The 13,048-nt window shown below is 40.3% G+C and overlaps 1 protein-coding gene across 1 annotated transcript in view; it reads right to left on the bottom strand.

The window, feature by feature from the left end:
* Nucleotides 1-13,048, bottom strand: part of cntnap3 (contactin associated protein family member 3) — a 143,235-nt gene that overhangs the window by 84,065 nt on the left and 46,122 nt on the right. Inside the window, exons 4-5 of the mRNA XM_046861220.1 lie at nt 11,508-11,655; nt 2,237-2,440 (exon numbers count right to left, since the gene is read on the bottom strand). Of these exons, the coding sequence (XP_046717176.1) occupies nt 2,237-2,440; nt 11,508-11,655 (352 nt within the window). The remainder of the gene's footprint in view (nt 1-2,236; nt 2,441-11,507; nt 11,656-13,048) is intronic.

Below are 13,048 nucleotides of genomic sequence, written 5' to 3'. Positions count from 1 at the left end.
TAGGTAAGATGTGAGCGAGGGAAGCTTCTTGACATGCATCAAGAGTGAGTCATAGACAGATGTGGCGCAGAAAATAATAAATCAGATATCAGATAATTAATAAAACGGAAATAATGTAAGTTATGTATTATTCTGTGAAGCCCGGTACCAATTGACCTACAGACCGGTGCCGGTCCGTGTCCTGGGGGTTGGGGACCACTGGCCTAGATGACCTTAAATGATTTTGCAAACATGTAGCTTCCAAAAAGTTATTAGTGTGTTTGAAAAAAAGGAACTACAATAAGCACTGCTTTAGAGGCCCAAATAGGCTGGACTCATGCTGCCCCATAGTTGCTCTTTAAACATATACAGTATAGGAAGATCAGTGGACAGGACAATGTAATGTCAGGTTTGGCAGATTTATCTACTTTAAAATCAAACGTGTAGTCCATTTGTATTGTAAAGTGCTACATCTGTGTCATCAAAATGAAGGAAGTCTGCAAATGAATACACACAAGCATAAAGACGATTATGCTAAATGTGAAATAAGAAGACAAAGCAACAAGATAACCATCCGCTGAATCATAGACAGCAATAGACAACAATGACAAAAACACTTGACAGTAAAATAGGTGCAAGGTGTGCCTACCACAACATTATGAAGCAACCAAAATATAATCTAAATCTCTATGTACATAATACAGACAAATGTTTGTGGACACCTGACCATAAAATTCATATGTGCTTTTGAAACATTCCATTCCACAAAGTTGTTGTTATGACTTCCACTTTTGTGGAAAGATTTTGAAGTGTGCTCATGGAGATTTTTGCTCATTCAGCTACAAGGACAATAGAATAGTCAAGAACTGCTGTAGGGTGAGGAGACATCGGGTGCACTCAGTGTTCCAATCCACCCCAAAGTGTTTAGTACCGTTCAGATCAGATTTCTATAGGAGGCCACTCAGGATCTTCCTCTCCAGACCATGTAAACCATATCGTCATGGAGCTGGCTTTGTTCACAGGGGCATTTCATGCTGGAGCAGGTTTGCGACTCAGTTCAAATGAAGGAAAAATGTAATGCTACCACATAACAGACTGGCATACACACTCTGTTTCACTTCAACACATGTTAATACTAATTAAATAAATTATCTAAAAAATATCTCAGCCAATTGCAGTGCAGCACCACACACACACACACACACACACTCACACACTCACACACGCACAAACACACACATGCTGTCTGTGATCTAATTAGCCTAGCACATGGTCAGACTTTTCTGCATGATGCCTTTAGTACGTTTCTTGACGCCAGTGTGAGATATAAGGGCTTTTTTTTCTTCATGTGCTAAAGGCATTCTACTTCAAAGTCACCTTAAACCTTCTCAAAAAGATGGCTCTAAATTGTTAAAAAAAAAAGTCAGGAGTGCTGGAGGCACACTCACTCTCTCTCTCTCTCTCTCTCACACACACACACACACACACACACACACACACACACACACACACACACACACACACACACACACACTGAGAAAGTGAGCACTGGGCCTGAGAGAGGACGAGTGATAATTGCTTTGATAGACTGGGTAGCGCGCTTCTCAGCATCAGCATACGTCTATTCCTGGCTCGGGTGAAAACAACACACAAGTCATAATAACGGAATCGATTCAAATTCCGTTCTCTCGAGTGCTTGTTAAAGTTTTTACCAAGTGAATGATGTGAGTCAGTACTTAAATTCGACCATGCTGCAGACGTATGAAGGGCAAATAAGCGTCTCGGATAGATTTGGTTTTGCATTCTAAAGCCGCAAATCAACGCCTTCTACTGGATTTATATCCGTGTTGGGTCAACGCTTTTACATGTACCCGGTGGAGTTGTTTATGATGGTATACGTACACGGCCAGGAACTGCATGGCGCCTGAATATTTTCTCCATCATAGTAGGGATGGGGCGAGCTAAAACTGGCTTTATTGGGCACAACAGAAAGCTGCAGTCGCTGTGTGAAGTTGGCACCAGGCTCTTAAACTGCGTGCGTACGCAGATGGCATTCTAAGTGGTCGAGCACTAGCCTGGATCGCTGACAATGCTTGAAAGTGCTTTTTTTTTTTTTTTTTACTCTTGCATAAAACACACACGAGACACGAATGCCTGAGTGCCATCGATGTAGCAAATAATCTGCTGCAGTCTCCGAGGGATGTTCCAGGTAAGAGTCGTGCAGAACACAGAACACAGCCTTCGCTGAGTAAACTACCTTTCCTGAGATGGATGAAGAGTTTTCCTCGGAGAACCTCCAGCGTGAGGGTGTGACCGTGACTGCTGTCCATGTGCATCAGGACTCCAGAGTTGTGAAGTGTTTTGAAGTTCATGGTTAGCAGTTCTCTGGGATAAGGACTGGTGATGGTGTTAGGCTTAAAGAGCAAGAAGCTAGCTCCATCAAAGCTGGCTACGTCCGATTCTGCAAAATACAAAGAGCAAATATCAATTTTAATCAAAATGACTCTTTCTAGATGATCAAATGATGTTCATCTGGTGTGTTATATAAAGCAAACAATAAATTAGCTAATGAAAAATGTTTTATGTACATTAAATGCAGATTTACACAAAATGAGCTTTTTCATAACTAATGCCATATGTATGTACTTCACTGCAACAAAAAAATATGGAAGCCATGCCTCTTTCACTGGAACTAAAAGAGATGCCACTTTTACTTCACTGCAAATGACAAACCTGTAAGCCACACCCACTTTACTGGAACTGATAAAAGCCACTCCCACTTCAATGGAACTAACAAACCGAATCAGACTACCGTATTATCGGACTATAAGTCACTACTTTTTTCCCACGCTTTGAACACCGTGGCTTAAACAACGAAGCTAATTTATGGATTTTACCGGGGTTTTTCCCGGGTTCACAAGCTTCAAACCAAAAAAACTGAGCCCCAAAATATTAGACCAATAAAATTGGCGAACGGGTTAAGGTAAACCAATAAACTCTTTATATTAAATCGCGCTCCCACTGAATCGGGCCGCATCACATCATAAATATGAATGAGGTTCCTCTGACATTTGACTTGCCGCTCACTCGGACTGTCAACAGGAAATGCGAATCATTCGTCATGCCGAAAACAACCGGGCATGAAAAAAAACGCACTTTACCTGTGTTCTGAGCTGCACGGCATCGGGAGAAAAGCTTCACTGATGGTGATTTTTAAACGCACGACGATGCCAAAAAAAAAAACTCCTGAGAGAAATTATTGTGAAAGGAAGGAGGAAGACAGTGAACAATGACTTACTTGGTAGGCTACTATTTAGATACAAGCCGTGTAACAGGCACTGTCTTTCGTTAAAGCCCGTGTAAAGTTCATTAGTTTCAATGTTGGCACCTGCGGCTTATAGACAACTGCGGCGTATTTATGTTAAAAATAAAAATCTGTGTAAAATTCAGTGGGTGCAGCTTATATTTGGGTGCGCTTAATAGTCTGGAAGTTACGGTACTCAAATTTCACTGAAACTGAGACCAATATCACACTACTGTAACTGACAGACAGAGAGGCCACTCCCATTTCACTAGAACTAAGAGAGGTCACTCCCACTTCACTTTACCCACAGAGGCCACTCCCATTTCACTGGAACCGATTGAGAGACATACCGTATTTTTCGGAATATAAGCCGCTACTTTTTTCCCACGTTTTGAACCCCGCAGCTTAAACAATGAAGCGGCTAATTTATGGATTTTTCCAGGGTTTTTCCCGGTTTCACAAACTTGAAGCCAAAAAACTGAACCCCATAACATTAGACCAATGAAATTTCCGAACGGAAACGAAAAAAACGCACCTCACCTTTGTTCTGAGCTGCACGGCATCGGGAGAAAAACTTTCACCGGTATTGATTTTTAAATGCACCGCGATGACAAAAGATAAACTCCCGAGAGAAATAGTTGTGAAAGGAAGGAGAAAGACAGTGAACAATGACTTTCTTGGTGGGCTACTGTTTAGATACAAGCCATTGTAACGCGTTGAGTCTGGGTGAAGGGAGAGCTCGCTAACTCCAGTTGCAACAGAAATCATATAAGCACAGACAGGTTTCCAAAACTCGTGCTTTTATATTTTTCTTCACAACAGCGTTATGGGTTAGTCTAAGAAACTTAGACATGAGCATCAGAAAATAATGAGCACATAATCCTCAGGCTCACACGCACACACGCAGTAATACCGGAAGAATGCAGTGACGTGCTATTCCCAAAATGCCGCTCTGCTGTTAAAGGAGCCACAACATATTTCACCCGTTACACCGTGTAACAGACACTGTGTAAAGTTCACTAGTTTCAGTGTAGACACTGCGTCTTATACACAGGTGCGGCTTATTTATGTTCAAAATATAAATATTTGTAAAATTCAGTGGGTGCGGCTTATACAGCGCTTTATAGTCCGGAAATTACGGTATATTACACCACTGTGACTGAACAAATTAAGCTCTAAGCTACTACCTTAAAAAAAAGATGGAACTGACACATGGGTCTAAAGGTCAAATGTCCAGATACATTTGGCCACATAGCATTTGTATAATTCCTTTATAAGGAATCTTTTTATAAATCTTAGAGGAGACTGACACTCCTGGCTGGTGTTCTGGCTGTTTCCTGTTCAAAAATGAATTCCAGAGGATCTGATTTAACCTGACTAAAGTCAGGTTGAATCACAGCTACAGAATTACCAATGATTTCTTAAATAGAGGTTTTGGTTTGGTTTATGGTTTGGCTGCTTGCTTCATGTTCACCGCATGACACAACTTCTCCGTGTATTAAGTAACCAAACGCAGGTTAATCCAAAATTTTCCAAAAGCACTCCAGGGCCCTCTTAAAGGTCAACTAATGGACCGAATCAAAGCATCATTGCAGGGAGAGCGGAGTCCGTGCAAGAACAGATTGCAAAAAATAGCAGGTAGAGTGCAAATGAGTCGAGATGAGTAATTGCTCTGTGTCTATATGCTTCTCTTGCCTCTGAAAGAGCTCTCTGCTGACTGTTAACAATGTGAGTGCACCGAATCCATCCCGGCAAATCCAAGAAGAGAGAAGGCAATCACATGCTGCATTTGGATACAGAAAAAAAAGCCACGTGAGCTACAGCCGGTTTAAAATGGCCCGAGCTGTGCTCACTTTTTTAAGATAAGGAATCCAATATTCAGAATTTAGTTAGAGGAGAAACTATTTTGTCATGCAACATCACAAGCACCGTATTTAAATTTCAATGTAGCAGAGAAAATTGCATTTCACTTCAGGGGATTTTGGGTGGGATTTGGCATCATGTGTATGAGTATATATGCGTGTGTGTGTGTTATACATGTTTTAACACCTACAGGGAAAATTCATATACTGGGTGCAGATTTTTCTCAGCCTCACTCATTATTACTGGAAAATAAATTATCTGAAGCAAAAACTTTGCTCTAGTATAAGATCTCATTACACACACACACACACACACACACACACACACACACACACACACACACACACACACACACAGCAGTGCTATATACATGTGTTTTACAGTAATGGAGGAAACAAGAAGTGCCTAAACCAGTGTGATAATTGGTATTGTTTCTTAGCACCCTATGTACAGCTATGCATTATCAGCTAGGTATTTATAATGTGTGTGTGTGTGTATATATATATATATATATATATATATATATATATATATATATATATATATATATATATATATATATACAGTGGTGTGAAAAAGTGTTTGCCCTCTTCCTGATTTCTTTTTTTTTATTTGTCACACTTTAATGTTTCAGATTATCAAGCTATTTTAAATATTAGTAAGAGATAACACAAGTGAACACAACATGCTGTTTTTAAATGAAAGTTTATTATTATTAATATATTTATTTTTATTAAGGGAAAACTAAATCCAAAACTACATGGCCCTGTGTAAAAAAGTGATTGCCCCCGAACCTAATAAATGGTTGGGCCACCATTAGCAGCAACAACTGCAATCAAGTGTTTGCGATAACTTGCAATGAGTCTGTTACAGCGCTGTGGAGAAATTTTGCTCCACTCATCTATGCAGAATTGTTGTAATTTAGCCACAATGGAGATTTATCGAGAATTAACCACCTTTTTAAGGTCATGCCACAGCATCTTAATATAATTAATGTCAAGACTTTGACTAGGCCACTCCAAAGTCTTCATTTTGTTTTTCTTCAGCCATTCAAAGGTGGACATGCTGGTGTGAATTTTGGATCATTGCCCTGCTGCAAAACCCAAGTTCGCTTCAGCTTGAGGTCACGAACAGATGGCCGGACATTCTCCTTCAGGATTTTTTGGTAAACAGCAGAATTCATGGTTCCATTTATCACAGCAAGTCTTCCAGGTCCTGAAGCAGCAAAACAGCCCCAGACCATCACACTACCACCACCATATTTTACTGTTGGTATGATGTTCTTTTACTGAAATGCTGTGTTATTTTTACGCCAGACGTAACGGGACACACACCTTCCAAAAAGTTCAACTTTTGTCTCGTCAGTCCACAGAATATTTTTCCAAAAGTCTTGGGGATCATCAAAATGTTTTCTGGCAAAACTGAAACAAGCCTTTATGGTCTTTTTGCTCAGCAGCAGTTTTGGTCTTGGAACTATGACATGCACATCATTTTTTCCCAGTCTCTTTCTCATTAATGGAGTCATGAACATTGACCTTAAGGGATGTTGTTGTGGGGTCTTTTGTGACTTCTTGGATGAGTCGTTGCTGTGCTCTTGGGGTAATTTTATTTGGCCAGCCACTCCTGAGAAGGTTCTTCACTGTTCCATGTTTTTGCTGTTTGTGAATAATGGCTCTCACTGTGGTTGGCTGGAATCCCCAAGCTTTAGAAATGGCTTTATAACCTTTTCCAGACTGATAGAGCTCAATTACTTTTTTTCTCATTTGTTTCTGAATTTCTTTGATGCCTTCTTGTCATGAGGATCCTCTTTTGAGGATCTTTTGGTCTACTTTTGGTCTAAAAAAAAAAAAAAGAAATCTGGAAGGGGGCTAACACTTTCACACCACTGTGTACACACACACACACACACACACACACACACACACACACACACACACACACACACACACACACACACACACATCATGTGTATTTACACACATACATACACTGCACTGTAAATACAATATAGTCAAAAGTTTGAACACACTTAAACAGTTAAAAAGCTGTAAAAAAAACCTAGAAAATGTTTTTATATTTTAGATTGTCCAAAGTAGCTACACTTAGCTTTGATGACAGCTTGGCACAATCGTGGCATTCTCTCATCAGATTCATGAGATAGTTATCTGGAATGGTTTTAATTCACAGGTGTTCTGTACCTTTTCGAGAGTTAATTTATGACAATTTTTGCCTCCTTAAAGTGCTTTAGACTAGTGGTCCCCAATCCCCGGGCCGCGGACTGGCACCGGTCCATGGGTTAATTGGTACCGGGCCGCAGAAAGAATACATAACTTACATTATTTCAGTTTTATTTATTATCTGATTCTAAACAATGTTTTATTTTGGAAAATTACCTTATTCTCTCTGCCACATCTTACTCTTGATGCATGTCATAATGCTTATCTCAGTCACATGTCTTACCCACATCCGCTACCTTCTTAAAGGGGCTGCTCCAGCTGGTAACACATAATACATTGCCGCTAAATTGAAACCCCCAAGCTAGCAAAATGAACAAAAAACACACAGGATTCACGTTTAATATTACACTTAGAAAATACCAGCTTGTATGCCGGTGGTATCATTTTATTTTGTTGTATTTATCCGCCACACCTTAAAGGCCGGTCTGTAAAAAGTTTTGTCTGACATTAAACCTGTCTATGTACAAAGGTTGGGGACCGCTGCTTTACACCACCAGAGAAAGAATGAGTACAGAGTCAAATAGCCCTATTAGTGCTACTTAAACTACTGTACAAATCCATATTACGGTAAGAAACACTCAGTTAAGTAAAGAAAAAACTTAGTTCATCATTACTTTAAGAAATGAAGGTCAGTCAATCTGAAAAATCTCAAGATCTTTAAATGTATTCCCACGTGCAGTCTTCAAAACCATCAAACGCTCTGATGAAACAGGCTCTCATGAGGACTGTCCCATAAAAGGAAGACCAAGAGCTACATCTGTTGTGGAGGATAAGTTTATTAGAATTACCAGCCTCAGAAACCACAGATTTACATAAATGCTTCTCTGCGTTCAAGTGGCAGACATATTTCCACATCCACTGTTAGGAGGAGACTGTGTGCACTGGGGCTTTATAGTTGAATAGTGGCAAAGAAATCACCCAGCCGGTGATGTCATGATCAGGAAGCTTAAAAGCACATGGAGTGAAACCAGTGCCAGCTTCTGAAAAGGGAAGGAAGCGTTGCAGTGATGCAGGCAGTGTAGCATAAAGACACAACATCTCATTCCCCTGGGTAATGAAGGTTACATATGTAACCTGGAGACATTCCCCTTTAGGAACTCGAGCTGCGTCAGAAACACTTTGGGAACGAAAGTCCAATCAAGCCAGACTGACTAATCCCTGCCTAGTGTGAACGATCATTGCTAGGGTGAAGGACAGAGAGGCCAGGAGTGGCACAATGGTCGAGGCTTTAGAACCTAACAAAGGTCAGCGCAGTGGACTAGCCTGCAGCATTGCAAATGTCCTAGAGGAAACCTCCAGAGGCCAAGGCCTTAGAGGCAGCCACACTTCGAGTGAAGTGCGCTCTGATCCCGAAAGGAGCGATGAGACCAGAAGACTCATAAGAGGAAGAAATAGCATCCACGATCCTTCTGTTGAGCATCTGCTTATTTGCAGGGAGACCTATCCTCGGAGGGCCATAGCAAACAAAGAGCTGCTCCGACTTCCTCCAAAGTTCTGTTCTGTGGATGTATATGTGACAGTCGGTTAGGCTTCTCCTGGTCTGGGCCTAAAAGGGAGGAGGAGAAAATGCCTCAAGCCTAATAGGTTGTGGGACAACCGAGGGTACTTTAGGAAGAGAAAGGCTTTAGCCAGAGAAAGGCACTGGTCAGGCCACAGAAAGGGCCTGAAGATCCACTACTCTCTTAAGAGAGGAGATGGCCAGGAAGAAGACAGTCTTAACTGTGAGGAACCTCAGAGGTACCTCCGTCAAAAGCTCAAAGGAGGCTTCCAACAGGGCCTCTAAGACAATGGCCAAGTCCCATGCAGGCATCCTAGGTCGTCCTGGAGGCTGTGCCATTGAGAAAGCGTGTCACCAACGGGTTCTTACCCAGCGACTGCATCGCGAGGGGGACATGACAGGTCGCAATAGTGGACATGTAAACCTTCAGGGTGGAAGAAGCCAGCCCTTTGCAAACTGTTCTTGAAGGAATTTCAGCTCCTAACCACCTGGGCAGTAAACTGGTCTAGGCGGTGTTGTTCACACCATGCAGTGCCACGGAAAAGGCGTGAGAGACGTAAGCGTTTTGCAACAGACGTTAGAATGGACTCGACATGAGCAGGGGACAGATGTGTAAGACCTGCTTCAAGGTCAGCATCTTGAACCTGAGTCTCAAACGCGAGCTGTTCAGCTGACGCAGGTCCAGTATAGGACGCAACACACCATCCGTTTTGGGAACTATGACGTACTGGCTGTAGTCAGGGACTCTCTGTCTGTGAAGAGAGTGTTCAATTCCTGTTTCATGACCAGAGCATGCTGTTAAATGGGGCGGGCGTGACACAAACTGAATCGTTTAGCCTATATCTACAGTGCACAGGACCCACCGAGACATGTCTGGAGGAGCCGCCAGGTCGCCAGATAGTCTCTTAAGTGAATCAGTCTCTTGTGCCCCTTTCCAGCTGGTCCCTATGTAGTCCTAGGTCAGAACCTTTGGGCCGAAGCGCTTTGATTAAAGATGACGATCCTCAGATTCATCACTCGGAGCGTCGCACCAGGTCCCTTTTGGGGGTATTACGTGTTGCGACGCTTTCTCTTTGCACCTCACGATGCCGGGAGGTGCTGGGTTGTGGTGGGGACTGTTGTATGCAGCTTGTTTTCAGTCCTAAATTTAAAAGCCATCTCTAACGGTAAGGGTGCATTAGTGCCTATGGAATAACATAACACAACATGACATAAAAAACATAAACAGTAAAAAAGATAACATAAAATACAGTAACTTAATGTAAAATAAAATAACAAACCAAACCTACATAAATGCAAACATACACAAAATGTAACTTGACATCACATTATGATATATAATGTGTTCCACAGTTTTTTTTTTTTTACCTCTGGAAAAAAATCAAAAACAGCACTTGGAGTAACTAATGGAACAACATAACCTGGTATAAAAATGGATTATTATGTTGTTCACACAAATTAGTTACACAAAGTGCTACATTTTAAAAGTTGGGAAAAAACCTGGGAATGCATTATATGACAAACGAATATGTCGACTTTATGTGATGTCAAGTTATACTACATTACAGTTTAGTTTATGTTTTTTTACCTTGCATTATTTTTTATCATGTTACTGTATGTTTGGTATTTTATATGTAGTAAGTTAATGTTTTGTTACATTACGTTATGTTATGTTACTGTATGCTATGTTATTGAATATTATATAACATTGTTATGGTATTTTATGTTGTTATGTTTTGTTACTTTATGCGTTACAGTGTATTTTGTAATTTTATACCACATTATGCTAAATTATGCTACGTTATGCTAAATTTACACCAAATTATGCTTAATTTATACCAAATTATGCTACACGTTACGTTATTTTGTTACCTTATGCTTTGGAATGATAGGTTATAATATTTTATCTACTGTTAATTGGTTTCAGTGTTATATTACCTTACATTATGTTGATACATTACACTATTTATTTTACAGTAATTAAATTTGACATTATGTTATGTTTGTTATTTTAGGTTACATTATTTTATTTTTATTGCACTATTGTGTAAAATGTAAGAAAGAAATGACAAATTTCAAAATTTTTGAAAATGCATTAAAATATTTTCTCTTGACTGAATGCAATGGCCTGTCCCATGCTTTGTCACTTAGAAACCCACAAACTCGATATGGAATGCAATAATGTGTAGTAAACAATGTATTTTGTTATCCAGCTTAATTCAACCAGATGTAACAGTCAAACTTGTAGACCATCTTGTAGACAACCTACAATTATTACAAAACTATTGCAAAAAGAAATCAAATTTGAAAATAACTACCAACCAGTGAGAACCTGCACTTTCAAAATAATTACTCAGGGTTTTTCTTACCAGGTGGTTCATGGATTACCCCGATTACTGGAAGGGTTCTTACAATGAATGTGGTTCCGCACCATGGGCTCTCAAATATTATCCATCGGAAACAGGATCTTATTTAATGCAAAACCTCCATACTAATCAAATGCAAACAGCTCTTGTTTGACAACTTCTGACTATAATCATAGGAACTGATATAACTCACCTATTTGGGTAAAGTGATCCATTAAAAGCACATTATCATATGCTGTTGTGGTTAAATGCATCCTTACTGTATCGGCAGCCGTACGCCTCTAACCGTAACCCAATCCTTCCATTGGGATTCCAATCCAGAGGCAGGACACGGAGGTACCGGGCGAACACCGGCTGCTGGAGCTTGTAGGACACTACGCTGTCTGCATTTGTGTTCCCAGAGAATGCCTATGACACACAGGGTGAGGGGGGAGTACTGAACATTAGAAATATCAACACTAAAATCATGCCACTCTGGTGTATGTGGTTTTATATTACACAAATTGAGACTAAAATCTAATCTGATGTAACTCATATGTGGGGGAAAGATCATGAACTTAAGTCAATATTAACAATATAACTAGCATAAGCATTTTTATAGCAGTACAGCAGCTGCCATGTTACTAAAATTATGTAAATGATTTTTTTTTTTATCCATTATTGACCGAGCGGATTGAATTTCCTATGCTGGAAATGTATTGCTGCTTTTGGAAGTACTAATAGGTAGGAACACAAAAGTGGAAATGGCAGTAATATTGTGGGTATATAATATAATTTGTGCATTGCCAATCCAATGGATGGTACAGTACCCTATTTGTGAGTTCTTTCTCAAACTGTTACCACAAAGTTGGAGGCACACACTTGCAAATAATGTCTGTGGTGGCAGTAGAATTAAATTGCCGTTTCACTTAAACTAGGAGACCTAACTCAGTTCTTTATGAACATGCCTCCTGCATACGGCAAGCTCCATGAAGATATGGTTTATTTGGGTTGGTTAAACATTGAGCGGCCTGATATAGAGCTCACTGATGTCCTATAGCCCAAAGGCTCGCTTCTGTCCTTGATTGAGAAGGTACAAAGTGGAAATTTGAATGCACTGCCACAAATCGATAAGAGCTGCACTCCTTGTCCTCACATTCCCAGACCCTGAATGGTGGCTTGCACATCCCTAATCACCTGTTGTATTAAAGGAAATCGATACAAGCTAACTCAACTCAGCAAAAAAAAAAAAACCTGCTGACACTTGGCAGCTACAAGCTCAGTGGCCATTTACAAAAAATAGAGGAACTTCAGTGTGAAACTTTAATTTGTCCCTCGTGGTACTTGAATTTGGTGCCAATGTGACTTTCCTAACACAGATTAATTCTAAGCTAAGTAGCATTTTTAGTGCCTTTGAAGGGATCAGGCCTCTGGTGAATCAGAGCGTAAAGCCGAGCAAATTGTGCACTTTCCCTGCCCATGAAGAGCCATCTCATTTGCTTTAAAGAGAGCTCAGGAAATGTGCCACAAGCCAGAGGTGCAAATCCTTGTAGCATTAGCCGCAACATGCTTCCTCTCTTAGAGAAGATAGACACAAGGGAAAGGCTATTCCTCAACTTAAGGCTTCTTCTTCACTGTATTCTGTTTTATTTACATTTTACACAGTATACTAACATTTTTGCATTTGGGGTTGTTATTCTGAGTGAATAAGAGGAGCTTTAAACTCTTCTCAATCACCAATTCAGATCAATGTTTTGTGCCACGTAAAGTGAGGTCAGGGCAAACACATCAAAATTGTACACAGGTCAGTTGAATAGCAAAC

Source organism: Silurus meridionalis, chromosome 11, assembly GCF_014805685.1.
Source record: "Silurus meridionalis isolate SWU-2019-XX chromosome 11, ASM1480568v1, whole genome shotgun sequence".
In the NCBI taxonomy this organism is placed as follows: domain Eukaryota; kingdom Metazoa; phylum Chordata; class Actinopteri; order Siluriformes; family Siluridae; genus Silurus; species Silurus meridionalis.
Note: the sequence above shows the minus strand (reverse complement) of the source record. Positions and strands in the feature narration are given on the sequence as shown.